We start from the raw sequence: 15,054 nt of genomic DNA, 5'->3' as shown, positions 1-15,054 counted from the left end.
GGCCTCATTACCAATGCTCTGAAGGCCCCACTCAGCTTTGAGGAACCAAAAGGACAAACTAAGGGAACCAGCAAAACAGAGTACCCAAAATAAAATCAGAAAAGAGGACATCTAAAAGGAAATGAATTTAATTTTGACATACCTTTGAGTTTTGTGCAATTTAAACTTTTTTGTAGCATTTTAAAATATTTGGAATTACATATGGATTGATATTCTCGTCAGCGTTCAGCATCTCTAAAAGTTTCTTTCTGGCTCTTACCCTGTTACAGAAATTAGACACCAACCAATCTCAGCGTTGGGATAGGCAGGATTGAGTTAAGGTAGTTTGCAAAATTACATAATGAATAACCCATAAATGTACTCCTTAACCCACCTAGGGGTATTAGCAATTTGTGAGGTCATTTGTTTGCCCAAAGGACCTCTAACTGGTGCATTTCAGGAACTGTGACAAATGGAGCACAACAGGGCAGCTCTCTTCCTGTAGCCCCAGAATTAGGAACCAGGGGCCCTGGGGAAACGTCAAGTACTGCGCTTTGTAAAGAGAAGTCAACCGGCTCCCCAGGGCCTTATTAAGAGGTTACAAACTGGTCCTGCCATTACCAACCAGCCCAGTCGTCCTCATCTCACATTAAGATAGACATCGTATGAAACAGAGTTTTGATGGCCAGAATTCATACATGCCTCTCTCCCATCCCTGCTGCTACTGGGGAGGGAAGAGGGCCTATCCCTCCAGAAAACCAAGGGGACCGCTTGTTTCAGAGAATCACTCCTCTAGTGTAGGAGTGTGTACAAGAAGGGGGGAAATGAAATTCACTGCCTAGCTGGTTGGTTACTGCAGTCGCACCCCACCCCCACCCCTGTGCTTCATGATGGGAGACATTCTGGAAGAGTTTAACACGTGTATCAGGAAATTGGGTCCTCAGAAATGAAGGTGGACAAGAAGAGGTGGAACTCCATCCCAAGACAATTACACGTATCATACAGGCAAAGGCCACCACGTCTGCCTGGTGCCCAGGAGTAGAAAGAATCAGACCAAGCCAGAAGGAGACTAGAGTCACCTCCTTACCACCAGCAGGTGACCTAAGAGCACCCTTGCTGGCTCTCCTACTGCCTCTCCCTGCCCTCTAGACCAGAGGTGCCAGGGCCCAGAACAAGGAGGGGCGAAGTGAAAGAGCAGGCTGTACCTCCACCAGCTAGCGCCCAGTTCCTACATTGTAAACACTGTAAGGACATATTCCTCATGCCCAGCATGTGCCTGGCCCAGAGAAGACATCTGATACTTGTGTTGAAAAAGGAATGAGTGAATGAAAGTATCCCAATTCACCTACTTTCTCAGTCACTCACTGCTTTCCTGGTTTAGGGGTCATATTTGTCAGTCAGAGGAGGGTGTTCCCTTGGCTCAGAGACTTGCTTAGGTAACAATGTGGCATAACCCAAAGTATACATGGTGTGTGTTCTCCGGACATGTCAGCTTCTGGGCAGGGCTTAGGCTCCCACAGACTCTAGCCCCACCCTTGGCATTTCATCCCAGCTCAGGGGGCAGAAGAGGATAAATTTCAGCTGTTCCCAGCCCTGCTGCATCTTTACCAAAGACCTCCGACAGCAGCATGAATTTGGGAGGCTTCCTCCTCCTCGTGACCCTAGTTACCCTCAGCTCAGAGGTACAGGAGCTTCAGGCTGCCGTGAGACCCTTGAAACTTCTGGGTAAGTCCATGCAGAAGGTAGCCCTGTCCTTTTCTGTATGAGGGAGCCAGAAAGTAAGCCATCGGGGACCAGTGGGTGTAGGGGCAGGAGGGGAAGAAAGGAGAGACGGGAAGATATTCCTGTCAAGGAGCCATTGCAGGGACCCACCTTGACTGTAGAATCTCTCTGCTTCTGCTTTTACTTTCTCCCCTCCTTTCCCCGGGTCACCCCTCCATCTAGACTCTCCAAAAGGGGAGCCTTCTGCGCCCTCATCAGCCACCCTCCATCCCCCCGGTGTCTCTCTCTCCACCAGTTTCTTTGTCTCTTGCTGCAAATAAATTGGATCGCCTAGAGAAAACATTTTCTTAAATATGTGAACCATGAATCATCCCAATCTCTTTTTTTCCTTTTACCACCAACATTCCCAAAGGGGTAACCTTCATTCTCCCCTTTCTTCCCCATAACTCATTCCTTAATCCCTTGAAGACTGACTGTAGTCTCCATTGCTGTCCCCGTCGCTCTCCCAGATCTTCTTGACGAATCACTTGACTCTCTTCAGTAGCCGGAGTCTTTAACCTCTGCAGCATCTGACATTGTTTGTCACTCCACCAATCCTCCAACTTTCTTCTCTCTTACATTATCGTCACTATCTTCTTCTCCCTAAATGTCATTGGATTCAACTCTAACTCGTCTCTTCTTTGTTCTCCTTGCACTACATTAAATTGGTTCCCAAATGCCATTCATTCTTTGAAATTGTTTCTTACACATGTTCCTTCCTTTCCAACCCCCATTGCCACACTGTATTTCCAGTCCTGATTACTCCATGCTTGGGCCAGTGCAATCGTTTCCTGACAGCTCTCCCTGCCCCTCTCTTCCCTCTTAAGTTTGCTTGCTTGTGGAATCCTGGTCTATTCTATGCTCTCACACCAGATAATCTTCATAAGTAAACAGCCATCACATCCCTCTCTTGACCTACCAAATGAAATCTCAACTTCTCAGGTCCGCAAGATCTGCCCTCTGTAACTTTGTCCCCTGCTTACCTTTCTGCCTTAACTTCCAAATGTTCCCTAATACTTATCCAGCCTTCCAGTTGCTACTCTTCCTGTATTTCTTTTATTTCAGGGTTAAGAGTGAGGAGATGAGTCATATAGGGTACAAAATTTAGGGAGGTGCTCACCCCCAGGATTGCACAAGTGCCTCCTTAAATTTTGTGCCCTGGGTGCCTCACGCACCTCTCCCTAGTCCCACCCTGTTGCATTTTCCCTTTGTGAACTTTGGCTAGTAATTCTTTTCTCTTCTCTACCATCCATCTCAATTCTGCCTTTAAAAGATTTCCATACTTCAAGACTCACCTTTCCTGATTAATTAGAAGCAATGTCCTCTCTTTTCTGAGCTCCTTTAGTCCTTTGGATAAACCTCTCTCAGGGCACATGTCACATACTGCTTTGCTTTTAGTACTTTAAACATAAATCCTATCTCCATTGTTAGACTCTACGCTGCTTGAAGGTAATAACCCGATCTTACATCTTCGTACTTCCTGAATAACTTACCGCTGTGCTTTGTACATAGTAAGAAAGCAACAGATGTTAATGAGTGACCAAACTACTGTGAGTGGAGACAAGAAGTCTCCCAATTCTCTTACCATAAACCAACAACGGCTAATAAAAGCATGGAGGGATGGTGTTGATCTTCTCTGAGGTCTGCAGGTACATTGTAGACATCCCACCAGGCCCCCGTCTTACATCCTCAGACATTGCTAATCAATCATAGCACTCTTTCTCTTTGAGCCTGGACAAGGTGTCCCAGAGCTTCTCAACCCAGCATCAGAATAGCCACCTCTATTGATTGGAGTTGACACTGGAGAGTGAATTTCATCCACCTCTGTTGGATCCAAGGGCTTCTTTTTACATATGAGAAAACAAAGGCCCAGAGAGGTGCAGAGACAGAATCAGGTAGAGAATCTCCTGATCACAGCTGAGTAACCAACGCAAGCCCAGCACACATTCATCCAGAGCTCTGCATACATTTTGTTAGAAACCCTTGACGGGGGGTCTTAACTAGCTTCTTGGACCTATTTCATTGGCCCTCGAAGACTAACCTTGAGGCTCTGGGAACATGGGGAGCCTCCACTCAGGTCAGGAGTGACTCCTTGAAATCTGGAGATGTGCTCTTCATGTCAGGGTCAGTTTCACCTGTGGGATGGCAGAGGGAGCATGGCCTAGGGGCCAGGCAGGCCTGGGTTGGTTCCCACTTCTGTACTGACTAGTAGGAGAGTCACCTCTGTGCACCCCAGCTGCCACTCTTATAAAATGGGGCCAGTCAGACTCACTGCACAAGGTGACTGCAGGGCACCCTTGCTGCTGTTTGGTAAATGTGAGTCTCCCCTTCTCTGCCCCTTTCCCTGCAGAGAGGAGAAGTGAGGACATTGAAGTGGACTTCTTTGCACTTCCCTTCCACAGACACAATTATCCCCTTCTTTAAAGTAGGCCTTGCTTTGTTGAGATTGTGTGAATGCATTGTTTTTCACTGAAACATATAAAATGTTAATGTGTGTTATTCTGCAAGTAATCATTTATAAATTATACTATGGATTGAACCAAAAGAAGAAAGTGGAATTGGCTCCTTAATCAAGGGCTGGCCTCTTTAGCACCTGTGGCTATAGCATGGTGGTGTTCAGCTGGTCTGTTCTAACGTAGGCACCTGCGTTGAGCTCTGCCGTGGTGACTGGGACTGTGGTCCAGAGGAGCACTGCGTCAGGAATGGTTGTGGCCACGAATGTGTCTCGGACTAAGGACAGGTAAAAACATCAGGCCCTTCCCTGCTTCCTCAAACCATGTCCAAACCAGGCAGGCGGTACGCTTGGCCCCAATAGGACCTTCCAGAAATGAGTGGGATGGAAAGCGGTCTCTCTGTGGCCTCTTCCTCATCACCCACGCTTCCCAAGAAAAAGAAGCACCTATCACAGGCTGGTGGTTTCCAAATCTTTAAAATAATTTCATTATCCGGTATATCCTAGAGAAAGATCAGAGTATTTATTTGAGGGAAAAAAAAAAAGATAAAAATCACCCATAACCCTCCACCCCCAAATGGTGTTTGCTTAACACTTTGGTACATATTATAACACATACACACATATATAATAGTTATTTTAAAAATGAGATAATCTGGGCTTCTCTGGTGGCACAGTGGTTGAGAGTCCGCCTGCCGATGCAGGGGACGCGGGTTCGTGCCCCGGTCCGGGAAGATCCCACATGCCACGGAGCGGCTGGGCCCGTGAGCCATGGCCACTGAGCCTGCGCGTCCGGAGCCTGTGCTCCGCAATGGGAGAGGCCACAACAGTGAGAGGCCCGGGTATTGCCAAAAAAAGAGATAATCTTGTACCTATTTTGATTTCTTGATTATTTCACTTAGAAATAGCTAGTGAGGGAATTTCCTGGCGGTCCAGTGGTTAGGACTCTGAGCTTTCACTGACAAGGGCCCGGGTTCCCCTGTTTGGGGAGCTAAGGTCTCACAAGCCGCACAGTGCGGCCCAGAAAGAAAAAGAAAAGAAATAGTTAGTGAACAACTTTTAATATCAACACTGATGTTTCTGTCCCATCATCTTTAATACCCCTCACGTGTGCTCCATATGTGCATGTATGTTCATGCACGTGTATGTTCATATACTTACCAACCCCATTAATACACATTTAATATATTTCTTATTTTTTGCATCATTAATATGGCTGTAGTGAATACTGAATTGGTATATATGCCCTTATTAACTTGCTTGGAATAAATTCTAAGGCGTATAATTGATGACCAAGGAGTATGCTTATTTTAAGCCTTAGGTGCACATTGCCATATTATACTATAAGAACCCCTTTACTATAAAAATATTTCAGGGGCCTCACATGGTATTTCCTTTATTGTCAATAGCCATTGATTGAAAAAAAATGCATAATAGAAAGCTACAAGGATTCAGTTTTGATTATAAATTAAGTTGTACTGAACACAACAGAATCAATACATACTTTAAAAATAACTTGCTTGTGTTCAGAATGTATTATTTTTCCTATCCACCCACAATCCTTGGGGTGCTTATGGCCTTGCCGGTTCCTGGCAGGTTCTTACTGATTCCCAGAACTGGGAACTCTTGCCTCTCAATTGTATTCTGTGGATCCAGGTCCCCAAATACAGCAGGTCTCATGCCTAATTTTTTTGTCCATTTCGCAGATGAAGACATCCTAAGGGCCATCCTTCTCTAATAGCTGTTCATCCCTTCCTGGAGTTCCTGTCTTCAAAGATGTGACTCTTTGAAACTCCTTGCCCAGGAAGACAGATGAAAATGGGGGCCCGTGGATGGAGATGACAAGGGATGTGGTGGGGAAGGGAAAATAATTGTTTCTTTTAATAAATCATCATCATTGGGCTTCCCTGGTGGCGCAGTGGTTGAGAGCCCGCCTGCCGATGCAGGGGACTCGGGTTCGTGCCCTGGTCCGGGAAGATTCCACATGCCGCGGAGCGGCTGGGCCTGTGAGCCAGGGCCGCTGAGCCCGCACGTCCGGAGCCTGTGCTCCGCAATGGGAGAGGCCACAACAGTGAGAGGCCTTCGAACCCCCCCCCCCCCCCAAAAAAAAATCATCATCATTAAAAGTACCCATACTACTTAACTTATTTGGTGAGGGGTGATAGGAGGAGGAGGTGGCGGTGGGGGAGAGATGACATTTGTTGGACACTTGCTATGCAACAAGGACTGTGTTATACGCCCCACAAGTATCATCTAATTTATCCTTACAACGACCTTGCGACAATGCTTCTTCTCACTACCATTTTACATATAAGGACACTGAAGTTCGAAGAAATTAAGTAATTTGTTCAAAGTCACATAGCAGATAAGTGTCAGGGCCTTAACTATACTTCCATGTCACATTCTAAGGCCTGTAAGTTATATCAATAGCATAGTTGGTTAGGAGATCCAACTCTGAATTTCAAACTCAGGCCCACCGCACAACTGTGTGGCCTTCAGCAAGTGTCCTAACCTTTCTGTGTTTCAGTTTCCTGATCTATATAATAGGATCTATTAGGCTGGCCAAAAATGAACTTTTTGGCCAACCCAATACTTCATAGAGCTGCAAAGGTAGAAACAGTTAGTTCGTGTAGAGTGCTTGGAATAGTGCCTGACACGTGGGAAACATTAAGTAAATGTTGACTAAATGATTATTATTATTATCAAATTGATAGGCTAATGACTCTTAGTCCTAATTTTCTGAGACTCTAGAACAGAACACAAGGCTAATCCTCCTTCCTGGCCTCTCACAGTTCATCCGGATACTGAAAGCCAGCCCCTCTCTCCTGTTTTCCCCGTTACGAAATGTGGGAGGTTAAAATAGACTTGAAATTTCTTGTCTATGTGTTTCACAGTCACAGACCTAAGATTCAACTGGCCCAGGTTGTAGACTGATGTTGACTAATTTACTGCCTTCATTGCCGCTGACAAACCATTTAAACTGTTTAAATTTTTTCTCTTTCAACCATTTAAACTTTCTTTGGCTATAAAAAGGGAGAAATAATAATATCTACCTCATTTGGATCCTAAGGTTAATAGAACTTTACAGTTTACAGAACATTTGATTTTCATATCAACCAACAGATGGCAAATAGGGGGCTCTGATAATAATAGTAACTTCATTTATTCTGTCAACAGGTATTGTGGGTTGCCTGTCACATCCTAGGTGCTGTGCTAGCACTGGGGATACAGTAGTGAACCAGACAGATGGTATCTGTGCCTTCACAAAGCTCACATTCTATAAGAAGAAATAGGTAATAAACAAGTAAACAAATAAAGAAGATAACTACACATTATGGTCAATGTTCTGAAGGAAATAAGGATGTGAATTAGAAATGGGGGGGGGGATGTAAAGTAAAGCCTACCTTAGTTAGGATGATCTAGACCCTAATGAGGCAATAAAAGCGACGTCCTAACAGGGTTCCGAAACATGAAAGAAATGAAATTCCAGAGTGAGGCTCCAGATCACCTTATGCAGAATTTATAAAAGGAAAGATCTGTGAACTTACTTAGCACCCTTTAAAGCCCCTCAGTCACTGTAAGATTATAAAAATACTGAGAGTGAGGAAAGGTAAGGATGTGTGAGGAGATTTTCTTGGGAAGGCATTTGCCAAATGGTGATTTTTCACAGTTTGGAGGTTAATGTCCAAATACAAGCCAATGCCGGGGGCCTTCAAAGGCCTCTATGAGAGCTTGATATACATTTCCTTCAGCTGGTGATCACCAGAGAGTAGACATGTTCATTTCCTTGGAGAAACCACACTGCCATCCACAAGGGTATACTCCGTCAGAACTCAACAGACTGGTATAGTTCACAACCTCTGAGTCATTCAGTCTTGAATAACACTAAGTGTGGGTCATCCACATTTCAACCTAAGATTAGCCACACCAAACCTAGGTCCTTTCCACAGTTTCTTTCGTGCCACCTTCACTGTGGTGATGACCAGGTCGAGTAAATCACTCACATATCAACCTCACCTGAGGCTCTGCTTTAGGAGAATTCAAACTAAAACATCAGTGACTAGAGACTTCCCTGGCTGTCCGGTGGTTAAGACTCTGCCCTTCCAATGCAGGGGGCGCAGTTTGATCCCTGGTCGGGGAACTAAGAGTCCACATGCTGCACAGTGTGGCAAAAAGAAAAAAAAAAAAAAAAAAATCAGTGACTAGTTCTCAGCTACTGATCTTCTCTGAGCAAATGTTTGAGTATCACAAATACACATACATATGTATACACCCATCCAAGAAGAAATAATATACAAACATAATGAAATTTAAATTCAAAATAAAATAAGTATTTCTTCCCAAAGAATCCCAAAGTTTTCAGAGAACTAGCTCTTCTAAAGCGTATCACCAATTTTCATTGCTAAACATAAGTATTTTATTCACAGGATGAAATATGTACATTTGGGTGACTTCAAGGGTTTCCCTAAGAGTTATGGGTGAGAATTTGCTTTATATTTGCATAACTCAAACATCCTAGAGATGGTTTTCCCAGTCTGCCCAAATGTAAATTTCAAGCCTTCACTTCCAGTGTGACTGAAAACTGTTCACAGCTTTTTAAATGGCTATTTTCCTTTCCAGCTTCTTGCTTTTAAGGTTTCAGGAGATCTTGGGGTGTCCAATCTCAACCATGTCACCCTTAGGCAGGTTGTATTTTACATGGTTCAGTTTGAACTCCCAAATTACTTCTGTGCTGGTTAGGTGCTTTAAGATCTACAGGATTCACGGCCAGCTGCAAAGAATACTGGGGAACACAGTTTTTATTCAGGGTGGTTTTGTGTCTAGGGAAAAAATTAGGGGCTCCAATACGATGTAAGAAGAGAAGGATGTCGAACTACCAGTTTCCGCCACTCCCCTCCACAGCGGCCTTCCTGCAACCCCAGACTGAATCTGAAACGCTTAGTACTGAACAGGAATGTCAGCCCTGCCCAGTAACAAACTCTCTGGGAGGACAAACAGAGTCCCCACTTTTCGTCAGGGCTCAAGGAGAGGTGGGCGGCGAAAAAGTCTCCCACATAATTTCTCATATACACTCACAGGGTACTAGTCCGAGGATCCGTCCCGTAGTCTCAGAACCCCTCCCACCTCGGGTTCTGGTTTGAAACAGGCATTTCCGGAATTGGCGCGCGGAAGCGGGGAATACCCCGGAAGTATTTTCCTGTGGTCCTACGTAGGAAAGATGGCGGCGGCGCAAGTAGCGGGTTCCTTAATGTGCGGGCCGGCGAAAGAGGCGCAGGGGGAGCCACCCCTCGAGCAGGGTCGTGGGTTCCGCTGCTTGTCAGCCAGGCTCTGCGCCCTGCGACCGGATGACAGCAGCTCCAGCCGCACCGAGATCCACCTGCTCTTCGACCAGCTCATCTCCGAGAACTACAGCGAGGGCAGCGGCGTGGCCCCGGAGGTAGGCCCGCTGGCCCCGGCCCCACCCTTCGGGGACCTTAGCTGGTGGCTCCCGTCCGCCTCTCTAGCCTTTTCGCACCCCCACTTCGCAGTGTTTAGTTGCAGGCTCGTTTGCTCCCTCCGTCCGTGGCATATTTTCCGCCCTCCCTTTCTGGAAGAACCGTGCCGTGCCTGGCAAACTAGCTTCTTTCAAAACCAGCTTGATGACTTCTGCTCTGATAACATTGCAGGTGTCATCTCTGGTGCCACCTTCCCGTCCCTCCGCTCCCCGCATTCAGAGCACTTTGTGTATAAAATTCCTTACTACCACGTACTGTACTGTACCGTACACGGTTCTAGGGATCTTAGAACGTGGGTATTATTAGGTCTATTTTACTGATAAACATACTGAGGCTCACAAAAAAGGTCCAGTGTCATATTGCTGGCAAAAGGCAGAGCTAGAATTGGAACTAAAGTGTCTCAAAGTCCCAGCCATTTTCTGTTACTCCACGCTAGCTCCGCACTCTCTGAAGTACTTTGGCTCTGAGCAATAGTATTCACACACATCAGGCCTTGGATGCTACTGAATTCCCTGAACTTTTGACCCAGTCTTACCACTGTTTTCTGGTGCTCACAGGCACCTCAGACTTGACAGTTCTTAAAAATTAGTTCATTGTCTCCATACACCCACCACATCCCCAATCCGTCCCATCCCCCAACACACACAAACATGGAGTCTGCCCAGTCACACAGAGCAAAGGTGCAGACGCTGGTTCTTCACCTTTCCTTCCTCCCAGATCCTATCCAATCTGGATTCTTCAGAATCTATGTCAGAAATGTTTCTCAGTCCACCGCCCCCTCCCCCATTCCCATTGCCAAAGCCTTAGGCCCTCAGGCAAGATGATTCTCCTGGATTGTTCCACTGGTCTCCTCTAACTTATTATTTTCAGTCCTTCTCCAGACCATTCTTTGCTCTCCTGCCAGAGTGACCTTTTCTTTAGCGGAAAAGAATCTCATTAGAAAAGTAAAACTCTGATTTGGGAGGATCTCCAATACATATTGGTAACTGGGCAAAGCAAGTTACAGTATGAGACCAATATAGGGTGGGGAGGGCTTGAACATAAATGTACATTTATAGATGCAAAGAGTTCAAAACAATGTGTGGGAGAGTTTACAACAAAATAGTTTGCGTCACTAGGGAGCAGAGTGGAATTAAGGGAGGAGTCGGGGACTTTTGCTTTATTTATATAATTTGTGACTTTCCAGTCTTATGTCCCATCACTCCTGCTTCTGTGCCCTGTGTGCAGTCATTTTAAAACTTGCTGTTCCTCAAGCACATACTGGTGTTCCACACCTACTCCTGTTCCGAGCCTGCCCACTCCATTCCCTTTGCTTGCTGTGTCTTTCGGTGCCTTGTCTGTCTGGCAGAGTTTTACTCATCCTTCAGATCATTCCAGATTCTGCTTAAAAATCACCTCCACAAGACCTCCCTAATAACTGTATTCCTGCAGAATTTGTACTGAATTCTTTCAGGACCTAATTCACTTTAATTATTTGTGAATAGTATTTCTGTCTCTTTCACTAGATTGTGAGCTCTTTGAGATTCAGGAATGTGTCTGTTCATGTTTGGAGCCCAAAGACCTGGCACACTACGTGACGCAGGGAAGGTGCTCAGAGCCTTTTAATTCAATAAACATCAATAGGTGAATGAATAGTGTGATTTGCAAATAGGTAAAAAGAATTCCTAATTTTACATGAAATTTGTACAAGTGTCATTTCTGATTTTCCCAGTGACATGGCAAATTTGGTTTGCTTACCCTTTGGTATTTTTAATTTCAGTGTGTGCTTTTATATTCTGGAATCCTTTCTTTGGTTATTTAATTGTACTGTCTCTACATATGTAGAGACTCTGGAGTCTCTAGCCTGAGAAAAATCATATTGATTCTTTTCCTTTTTTAGCACATGCTATTTTTATGCTGTCATCCTACTCTCTGCCTCATATTTCATCTTTCCCCATTTTGAGTGTGAACGTTCACTTTTATTTTCTCATTTGGCTGTGTTGGGGGCGGGTCTTCTCTTGGCTAACAGGTATAGCACCTTTTCATTGTCTGTTTTTTTCTTGTTTTTTTTTTTTGGTAGGACGTCAGTACTCTTCTTGTCCAAGCTTGCCAACTGGTGCCTCTTAATCAGAATCATCTTGTCAGCAAATTGTCTCAGCTTATCCACCATTTACTTAACACACTACAGGTAATCATATAGGTAACTTTAGAATTCAGATCATGAATTTTGAGAATAAGTAAGTACCTTTGAGATACTACATCTGTGATAGGTATGATAGGCTGGTCTTTTCAGAAGCTGTGCAAATGTGAGAAGCAAATGCCTTACTAAGAATTATATTAAAACAAATATAACTCTGACCAAAAAAAAGATTCTACAGATTTGTCCATCAGAGGTATTCCTATCCATTTGGTTCAGGAAACCAATATCATTCAAGCCCCCAGGTCTTAGAATTTTTCAGGAAAGATATATTTGACTAAGACATATCTATGAATAAATTGAAATATCCCCTACCCCTTTCCTACCAGTATTTTTTCCCCTCTCCCAAAGCTACCATTTTTGTCATCTACTTTTGGTCTTCATAGAACATAAGAAGTAGCTCAGGGGCAAGGTGACCTAGATAAAAAGATCCCTGTTATTTATGTCAAGGTCTGTACTGTAGCTCCCCTCTCTTCAGAATGTTTTCCAACTTGCTAAATAAATCTGGTATCTTTTTTTAGGAACAGTTCAAAATTTGAGGCTGTTACTATAAGCTACCACATGAGTATGTGAATGTAGTTATCAATTAGCATTATGTAATCTAAGATGCTTCTGGCTGCAAGAAACAGAAGAGCCAAGCCAGAATAGCTAAATAATTTTTTAAAAATTATCTTACATCACAGGCCTCAAGGGATGCAGCTTTAGGGGCACTTAATAATTAAGAGGCTTTCTGGCATCTTTCCATTCTGCCGTCCTCAGTGGATGGGTTATCCTCAGCTAGCAACTCTCACACTTAAAATCCAGGCATCCCATGGAAAATAAATAACACCCAGCAGAAGCAAAAGAACTATTTATTTTTTGTCTCTTTTATTTAAGAATGAGGAAGCTTGCCTCACAGACTCTCCAGCAGTCTCTTCCCTGATATCAGGCTGGAGAGACTTAGGTCATACGAGAACCCCTCTACAGCAGTCTGATCAGGGGAATGGTATTACCATGAATGGCTTAAACAAGGGATTTCAACCTTGACTGCCCATTAGAATCACCTGGAGGACCTGTGCTCCCTAGATGGTTACAATATACAGCTCAGCCCTTATGTCAGGGTTTCTTATCCTTGGCACTGTTGATATTTTGGATTGGATAAATCTGTGCTATGAGGGGTTGTCCTGTGCATTGGAAGATGTTTAACAGCATCCTGGCCTCTACCCACTAGATGCCAGTAGCATCTCTCCAATTCGAACCATCAAAAATGTCTACAGACATTGCCAAGTGTTCCCTGGGGGACAAAATTGCCACTGGTGGAAAACCACTGTCTTAGCAGAATTGGGGTTTACCTTCGGGTCTCGTGTGGGGAAGGTAGACACCCAAATAAGATCAGTATCCTGCCAGCAAGAAAAGAGGGGCTGAATATGCTGGAGGTAACCAGGGTAAAACAGTGTATGCTGCATGTGACTTGCTAAATGAAATACGGCTCTTTTCAAGTTTAGAATTTTTCAAACTGATGTGGTGGCTTCTGAATGTTTGCTGTTCTCAGCGGTAACATCTTTTTAACACTGGCAGTTGGAAAAGTTCCTAATCACCCATGGCACCCACAGCCCTTAACCAAGTTTCTAACATTTGGTGGCAGTTTATTTCAGTTGTCTGTGAATTGGTACTTGGATTAGCCTACTTTATCCCAATAAAATTATAAACTCCTTAAGGACAGGAATATGCCGTCTCTTTCTGTTATATTCCCCACATCATGGCAGAGACATAGTAGCTATTCAGCAGACATATTTAGTCACAGAGTATTTGTTGAGCATTTACTAGGCAACATAGTTGAATTAAAAGTTTTCAGCGGATTGAGTCTTACATATCTGTGTATTTGCAGCTGCCAGTGTCTGGTTAGTTCAAGGAAAAGTTACAAGGACTTTGCCAGGTTATACTTTGAGTGGAGGGAGTAAAGGGGAAGAAGTGAGCAAGGCCCTGGGGCAGGGAGGGAGTCCTCTTGATAAGACTTTCAAGGTCTTTAAAGCTGATCTTTTTGACATGAAAAAGATGGATACACGTGCCCTCTCTGTTTCTTAAACAGCTTGATTCAGGTGAGCATTCATGTCTGAAAAGGATTAAATATCTTTCTAGAAGTTAGATCATAATTTTTTCCCCTCTTGATAGGTGATTGTTGATGAACAGAACCTGGATTTCCTGTTGGCATATACTATTTCTGCTATTCAGCAGTGCAGTTCCTGGACACACATGCAGATTCTCCAAGCCTTGGCAGCCCTGGTTTACTGCAATGGCTCAAAGTGTCAAAAGGTAGTTTAAACTGCATTCTGTCTTTCCTTTGAAAGGTTGGGAGCACAGGCTCTGAACCAGCAAGCCTGTGTTCAGGTTTCTGTCCTGCCATTAATTAGATGTGTAACCCTTCCTCAGTCACTCTGAGCCTCATTTTCTCACGTGTAAAATAGCTCCTCTGAGGGTGAAGTCTCACTTGTAAAGTGCTTGGCACTTGGTAAATATTAATCATTATTATGATTATCATTACCCTTCAGCTATGCAGCCAAGACGAAAGAGCTTCAGCAACAACCTAGGCTGGGAGTGCTGATCCTTACTGATGCTTTTTGGGCATATTTTTGCATGCCTGTCTGAAGGATTTACCTAGCAGCTAGTCTTTTGGTACCTAAATTCCCTTTAGTTAAAAAAAAGAAATCTATTTAAAAAGTAATGCTTTCCTAGAAGCTTTTCTTCGGCCAACATTGGCTGTGATGTTGTTTCAGTACCTCCCAGACTTGCTTGGCAAGAGCGGACTCTTGATGAAGCTGAGTGACTTGGCTCAGTCGGACCCTGAAGTTAGGAGAGCTGCAGTGCATTGTATGGCAAACTTATGTCTCAGGTATGTGGATTCAGTCAGATTTCCCAGGTGTAATAAGATAGGGCCTCTCATGGGCCCTTTATAGGTGGTTCAATCTGTCTGAAGCCAGAGCCAACTTAGAAAAATAACCTACTTTGCATTTCCTGTGCTCTTTGCTAGTGACATCATCTTATGTTGTTTATTTTTAATTTTAATGTTGCTTATGAAGAAGTGAAGGACTAGGACCTTAGACTAGAACTTTATTTCTAAAATATGGTAAAAGTGATACATGTGCAATATGTTGAGGTTTTGTTTTCTGTTGGTATAAATTCTGACCAGATTAAGTCTTCGAGAAGGATATATT

At 44.0% G+C, this 15,054-nt stretch overlaps 1 protein-coding gene and 1 long non-coding RNA gene across 8 annotated transcripts in view; both read left to right on the top strand.

Moving 5' to 3' along the window:
• Positions 1 to 1,587: 1,587 nt before the first annotated feature.
• On the top strand, positions 1,588 to 6,003 carry LOC116745144. The gene is made up of 3 exons (XR_004347289.1): positions 1,588 to 1,704; positions 4,380 to 4,480; positions 5,899 to 6,003. It is a non-coding gene; the product is annotated as an uncharacterized LOC116745144 (long non-coding RNA).
• A 3,386-nt stretch (positions 6,004 to 9,389) lies between these two features.
• Positions 9,390 to 15,054, top strand: part of HEATR6 (HEAT repeat containing 6) — a 57,923-nt gene continuing 52,258 nt past the window's right edge. For 3 of the 7 annotated variants that reach the window (XR_004347507.1, XR_004347506.1, XM_032616537.1), the window contains exons 1-4: positions 9,404 to 9,629; positions 11,747 to 11,854; positions 14,015 to 14,155; positions 14,617 to 14,732. Coding sequence is in view for 5 of the 7 variants with exons in the window: in XM_032616537.1 (XP_032472428.1) it covers positions 9,411 to 9,629; positions 11,747 to 11,854; positions 14,015 to 14,155; positions 14,617 to 14,732 (584 nt within the window). In the remaining 2 variants the exon portion in view is untranslated. Of the gene's footprint in view, positions 9,630 to 11,746; positions 11,855 to 14,014; positions 14,156 to 14,616; positions 14,733 to 15,054 lie in introns of all 7 variants that reach the window. The other 4 variants (XM_032616538.1, XM_032616541.1, XM_032616540.1 and 1 more) reach the window with 4 other exon arrangements.

This window comes from Phocoena sinus, chromosome 20 (assembly GCF_008692025.1).
Source record: "Phocoena sinus isolate mPhoSin1 chromosome 20, mPhoSin1.pri, whole genome shotgun sequence".
NCBI classification, from domain to species: Eukaryota; Metazoa; Chordata; class Mammalia; order Artiodactyla; family Phocoenidae; genus Phocoena; species Phocoena sinus.
This window is presented reverse-complemented; position numbering and strand designations above follow the sequence as displayed.